Source organism: Saprolegnia parasitica, assembly GCF_000151545.1.
Source record: "Saprolegnia parasitica CBS 223.65 unplaced genomic scaffold supercont2.523, whole genome shotgun sequence".
NCBI lineage: Eukaryota > Oomycota > Saprolegniomycetes > Saprolegniales > Saprolegniaceae > Saprolegnia > Saprolegnia parasitica.
Genome location: NW_012156917.1, coordinates 13 through 5969, shown reverse-complemented (window position 1 = coordinate 5969; position 5957 = coordinate 13). Strand labels below are relative to the sequence as shown.

Here is a 5957-nt window from a genome sequence, read left to right as displayed (position 1 = left end):
GCTCGTCAATGTCTTCAATAGCCACGAACGTGGCGCAGTCTTCCTCGTTGCCGAGGACGCGGGTGAACTCCTTCTCGGGCTCGGCCTCGCTGCTAGAAGAATGCACCGACGATGGGCGCGCGCTGCCGGGCACGAAGGCCTTGACCGTCGGGTTGTACGACGGGGCGGCCGCCGAGATGGCGCTCGGGGCCGCGGGGGCCAGCGGCGCGGGGGCGGGGCGGCCAAACATGGTCGCGTTGGCCGCGGCCTTGGCGGCAAGACGTTCCTTCTGTGCTTTGCCCATCGCGTGTGATTCAACTATGGCACCCTCGGAGCAGCCCGTCGAATTCCCTTGAAAAGTATCCTCGTCGACTATACCTGAGACAATGACGCCGAACCGTCGCATTTTATTGCGCTTGCACGGGATCGCATACAAATCACAAGTGTCTTTTAAAAATACATTTAGATTCATTTTCCGCCTTTTTGATTGGATTCGACGTGGATTCCCTCGCGAACCGAGCTCCACCACCAATCTGCGCGAAGGGGCTTCGATTCTCACACGCTCATTGGCTGAGCGCTACCACGTGTACTGCATTAGGTAATCTAAAAAAAGACGTCGAGAAATGAATGGCGGACGCAACGCCCAATGATTGGGTGGCGCTTGACACGCAAAAAGATCGCGCGGTGCGTTTTATACTCGGATTCGCCTGTTTAAACGCGTCGTGAATCTCAATCTCAATCGCGGATCGCGAGCTTGGAGAAGCCATAGAAGCTCTCAACGACGTTTGACGACGACGACTCGAGTATCGCTCCCATCATGTTGTCGAGGAGCTTGACGCACGTAGCGCCCACGGCCGCACCATTCCGGCGCACGTGCCGGAGTAGAATCGGCAGAATCTCGGCTTCGGGGATCCTTCGCTCGTCGAGCATGAGACCCCACGCCCGCGCTTCTTGCGGCAACGACACACACTGCCCGTTCTTTGTATACGAGTGCGAGCTCAAGAGCACCGTCCGGACGCGTGTGCATGTCGGCGCCGTGCGGTCCACAATGCACCTACATCCATCGCTCCGTGACGACGAAGCGTCCAGACTCGCAGTACCAGTAGAGCGATTTGCGGTAGAGCGAGCGCGAGCTGGGCACGGCTTCGTCTTCCGTGATCGTTTGCCCCGCAGCGATGAACCGATCGGGGCCATAGTACCGGCGAAAGAGGAGCTTGGAGCCATTCGAGACCGGATCGTCTCCAAATGTGGCGCACGAGTACGATATGTTGGTCCCTTGAAGCACCTAGTGCTAGAGTTGGTCGAGAAACACGGGCGCGACCGCGTACCTCGCGGTCCAGCGGCACTGTATGCATGTGGCTCACGCGCTGCTCGTCGGGCGTGAGGCCAGCCATGCTGATCTTGCTCACGACATGCTTCTCGACGGCGGCAACGACTTGTTCAAAGCTGACGCAGTCCACGACGCGCTGGCTGCGCCAGACGTACTGAAGGCAGTCGATGTTGACGTCATCGATGACAAACTCGTCGGGCGCGTCCGTGAACGGGTACCGCTCGAGGATCAGATCTGTGTTCTGGTACACGAGGTGCGTGAGCCAGTCAAAGCCGACGTGACGTGACTCGGGCGACGCGAGGAGCGCAATCTTGCGCACAGCAAATATCGGCAGCTCCATCGGGAAAATCTGGCATTGGAATGAGATCGGATGATGGGGTCGTCGGCATACCTGAGGTATCGTGTGCCACGTGTCTTCCATGGACCGTGCCATGAGCTTGATAAACTCGACGTACGCCGCCCGTTGTTGTTTGAGGAGGCGGTTTTCCGAGACCACGAGTTGGGTCTCATCGTGAAGGCCCACTGCGACGTCCTCCCAAGATAGCGCAGGAACGTCGGGTCGTCGTTGGGCAAGTATGGCCTCGAGATCGGCGACTTCTCGCCGCAGGTTCTCGAGCTCGGACCGCTTCTGGTGCACGTAAAGCTTCTGCTTCGCGCGGTTGTACTCGCGCCACCGGTTCTTCTTCTCTTGGATGCGGCGCTTCTCCTTGAGCTCCATGGCCTTGCACTTCCAGTCGTCGTCGTCGCCACCCGCATCCATGCTCCGGTTGCTGCTCTCGGATGTCGTCCGTGCCATTTCAAGAGTAAGCGGTATCCGGACAGCAAATCTGGGATTGCCGACATGAAACGACCACGATGGCCGTTCTTGCCGCACCTTTCTTGCGTCGTGCGACTGCCGACAGAGTAACCTGCGTGATAGGGCGACTAGCTTGCTACAAATACTTTCTCCCCTTGCAGAGATTGCTCTGACCTCAATGGGGCAGCAGCGCTTCTCTGCAAGCAGCGCTTCGTCGACGACCCTTGTTGATAGACAAACGAGTACCCAGCCAACGTTGGCGAAGCGACGCGGCGCAACCAGGTGTTAGGCTGGGCGTCAGGCTGCCTTCTAGCAAAATACCGGTTTCGATCTTGTTGCGCTGGACGAGAATGCTAACGGTTGAATTGGACTTTGAACCAACGATAAATGCCGGTGTATTCGATGCACTAGTGTCTTGCTACTCCACCAAGCAGTGCTCGGCAGAGCCAACTCAATGCGTTGCGATAGCTCCGTGCCCGCGTCCATGCGCTCAATGCCTGTACAAGGCAAGGGAAGGTACCGCCAAAACGTGCGTTTTCGATGATGCACACTGAGATCGCGTGGCGAAACAGAGAGCAATGAGTACCATCCATGTCGAAACAGTGGAGCCTCGTCGCTTTCACCAACACCCAAGGGATTCCTTGGCGGAGCGTCATTGCCGAGCAAGTCCTTTGCCCTGGCGACGAGTCTCAGACGCTGAGCATCCGGATAAACACATTTATCAAAAGTGCCTCCATCCTCCATGCGAGGCGAGAAGCGCAAGCGGACGCCCACCCGCGCCGATGGCATCCATCCGCGCAACAAGTACAGGGCTCCGCCCGACTTCAAGGAGCTCTCTGCCTCGTACCCGTCGCTGCTGCCCTAGTATGCCACGTCATCCTTGGTGGACAACGACTCATTCATCATACCAATAGCCTCCTGCCCACGGCGGCCGGCGGCATGCACATGCAATGGCACGAGCCCGACGCCTTGCGGTACACATACCCCGTTCCTGTTTATTTCATCGAAGTCAATTGATTGTCCCGTAGAGAGCTCACAAAGGCCTTGCTGCACCGAGACTTTGGGCTGACCTGGGATATGCCATCGACCAACCTGTGCCCGACGGTATGAACCATGTCGGCTAGGCATCCGGGAATCATCATTTGACGCATGTAGTTGACCAACCGACTCAACTACATTCACTGGATTGAAGACCTTCTCTTGCTCTCGCGACGTACGTACGTGGGCAACGACATCGTCGGCATTGATGTTGGCACGGGCGCGTCGTGCATCTATCCGCTCCTCGGCCACGCCTTGAATCAGTGGCGCTTCGTCGCGACCGACATTGACGCAGCATCGCTCGAGTGCGCGCGCGCCAACGTCGCCGCCAACGACCTCGAGCAGCACATTTCGCTGCGCCTCGTCGATGGAGCGTCATGTGTCCTCCCGACGCCACTGCCCCCAGCGGTTGACTTTAGCATGTGCAACCCGCCCTTCTTCGACTCGATGGACGAGGCCGACACGAACCCGCGCACGAGCTGCACGGGGTCGCTGAATGAGATGACGACACCTGGCGGCGAAGTCGCGTTTATCGAGCGCCTCATTGACGCAAGTCGTGCGCTCCAGACCCAAGGTAGGCTCGTTTCGCCCAAGCCGTCGGAGCTAACAACGACGCGGGATCTAGTGCGCTGGTATACGTCGCTCATCGGACGCAAGAGCTCGCTTCGGCCGCTTCTCGCGACGTTGCGCGCCGCTGGCATTCGCAACACGCGCACAACCGAGTTCTTGCAGGGTCGAACGACGCGCTGGGGCCTCGCGTGGTCATTTACAAGTGACGGCATGGACGCTGCCGACCTCGTATTACAAACTGCGCACAACTGCATGCTACTCCATCCTGCTTGTATAGGCTGCCCACAAGGTTCTCGGGAAGCGCAAGGAGCGACAGCGGCGCGGTACGATGGCATTCCAAGTCGACCGCCTCGCCCCGATGCAAGGTACTACCTTTGTCTCCCCATATACGCGGTGTGTGCAAGTGGTTTCATAGAGGCTAGTCCTATCCACGGCTGCAGAATGCTATGCGACGTCCATGCTCGCATCCTCGAGAGCCCTGCCCATGTGCTCCAGGTATAGCGGCGCGATGCGGGATTCTCGATCGTAAATGAGTCGCGCGCGATGTAGGGGTGCCTGGCTGTCGAATCTCTGGGCGAAAGCACCGAGACGAAAAGCGACTACATGCTCTCATACGAACGCGACGGAGCGGTCGAGTGGGTGGCCGAAGCGAGCGTTCTGGCCTTGGACACAACCTTTGACGTGACGCTGACGTGGCGCGACGGGAAGAGAGATCTCTTCTGGCAGATCGCAGACCAGTGGAAAGGCGCGATCGTGCGCACGGGCCGCACATGGCGGAAGCGCCATCAGGGCTTTTACGTGGATGCAACTGGAGCCTCCCAAGTATAAAGTTCGCAAGGTTTACCGGTAGGTACGATTGAGTTTTTGAGTTTTTGAGTTTTGAGTTTACAGCCAATGGCTGCGCACCAATCAACAGAGCGCGTGCCAGACAACCTCATTTAGACTAAGAAACATGTCGGCCCGCGTGACCAAGCAAATCCTGCGCGCGACCGTGCTTGTGGACGAGCCGTCCAAGACGAAGGGCAAGGCCGCCGGCAAGTCCAAGTCAGGGGTTGCGGCAAAGACCAAGTCGCTTAAGAAGCGCCGGCAGTTCCTTGACGAGGCTCGCATCGAGCGCAGCAAGGCCGACAACACGGCCAAGAACATTGCCGTGCTCACAAAGCTGACAAAGACGCCAAAGGCACAGGATCTCATGAAGAAGGTAGATGCACCTGCCACGCGATTTCTTCGACACTCATCATCCTCGTGTAGATCCTCAAGCAAACGCAACGCTTGTAGGCGGGACGCTGCTTCCACCTCGTGTACTACCTTATTTTAATCGCCATCGTAATCCACCGCTCCTCTTGCGCGCCCTTCGTGTTTTTGCCGCCATTTGCTGCATAGCTATGTAGCATCAAGCGTTGCTCCGTTAGACACGATCGATCGTTGGTCGTCATCCTTCGCTCCTTGCCCCTGCAGGCAACAGCGACGTGAGGCGTCACGTCAACGCGACGTTGTAGTTGGCTCGATCCAGTGTGGTGTACGTTTGTATGTATTACGACAGGGACAAGCAAGTTCACTGTCGCTCGCGGGCGTTCTTAGTTGCTACCCATCGCAGTGTCCGTGAGCCATTGCACAGTCTGTGCACAGAGTACCTTTCGTCCTTGGGCTTGACGACCGTCGCCTTGATGCCGCTCTCGTGCACGTTGACCTTGACCGTATCCAAGCCGTCAAAGTCGTCCTACGCAGCGTTATATCGGACCTGTATGGGCGTGGCCTACCTTGGACATCTGCGAGACCGTGTACGAGAAGACAGAGATGGCAAACGTGCTGAGCGCACCGGCGAGGATCAAGTTCTTCTTCAGCACCGAGTTCATGGCGGCCACGGATTCAATACAATACCATCGGCCGCGCAGCCTACATTGTCCGGATACATCCGGATAGACCGTGCACGAAGTCCACGTTGCAATCCCTCGGTTTAGAGACCGTATCCAAACGACGTACCCGCAGCACCTCTACATAGCAAGGGACATGCCCCTAAAGACAGGGATGTCCGGATAACAGAGCTCCACGCGGTTGCTGTATGCGGATGATTGCCGTCTATACAAAAAGCGAGACAACATGTTTTTGCATCGCTGCTTACGACCGCGTTTGATTGGATGGAATCATAGCGGAGCCATTACGTACTTTGAGTCACTTCCACATTTGCCTCCTGTCAACATGCTGGCGCTCACGGACCTCTTCGCTGAGCACGCGAAGCTGCTC

The 5957-nt window shown here is 57.5% G+C and overlaps 5 protein-coding genes across 5 annotated transcripts; 2 read left to right on the top strand and 3 right to left on the bottom strand.

Moving 5' to 3' along the window:
• Nucleotides 1–25: 25 nt before the first annotated feature.
• On the bottom strand, nt 26–283 carry SPRG_17280 (hypothetical protein; the record flags this gene model as incomplete). The annotated part of the gene is made up of 1 exon (XM_012356615.1): nt 26–283. A coding segment is annotated over one exon (258 nt), but the record flags the coding sequence as incomplete, so codon positions are not given.
• A 321-nt stretch (nt 284–604) lies between these two features.
• SPRG_17279 (hypothetical protein) lies at nt 605–2105 on the bottom strand (the record flags this gene model as incomplete). The annotated part of the gene is made up of 4 exons (XM_012356614.1): nt 605–1033; nt 1080–1264; nt 1308–1658; nt 1701–2105. The coding sequence occupies 4 exons, from the start codon at nt 2103–2105 to the stop codon at nt 715–717; spliced, it is 1260 nt and encodes a 419-aa protein (XP_012212004.1). The 3' UTR covers nt 605–714.
• Nucleotides 2106–2847: 742 nt separating this feature from the next.
• Nucleotides 2848–4078, top strand: SPRG_17278 (hypothetical protein; the record flags this gene model as incomplete). The annotated part of the gene is made up of 6 exons (XM_012356613.1): nt 2848–2969; nt 3020–3079; nt 3134–3209; nt 3261–3717; nt 3769–3941; nt 3991–4078. Coding segments are annotated over 6 exons (976 nt in total), but the record flags the coding sequence as incomplete, so codon positions are not given.
• A 587-nt stretch (nt 4079–4665) lies between these two features.
• Nucleotides 4666–5064, top strand: SPRG_17277 (hypothetical protein; the record flags this gene model as incomplete). The annotated part of the gene is made up of 2 exons (XM_012356612.1): nt 4666–4914; nt 4965–5064. 2 exons carry the CDS (start codon nt 4666–4668, stop codon nt 4989–4991), a joined length of 276 nt encoding a protein of 91 aa, XP_012212002.1. The 3' UTR covers nt 4992–5064.
• A 119-nt stretch (nt 5065–5183) lies between these two features.
• On the bottom strand, nt 5184–5609 carry SPRG_17276 (hypothetical protein). The gene is made up of 3 exons (XM_012356611.1): nt 5474–5609; nt 5348–5433; nt 5184–5297 (listed from the first exon to the last, which is right to left on the bottom strand). Exons 1-3 carry the CDS (start codon nt 5567–5569, stop codon nt 5291–5293), a joined length of 189 nt encoding a protein of 62 aa, XP_012212001.1. The 5' UTR covers nt 5570–5609; the 3' UTR covers nt 5184–5290.
• Between the last annotated feature and the right edge of the window lie 348 nt (nt 5610–5957).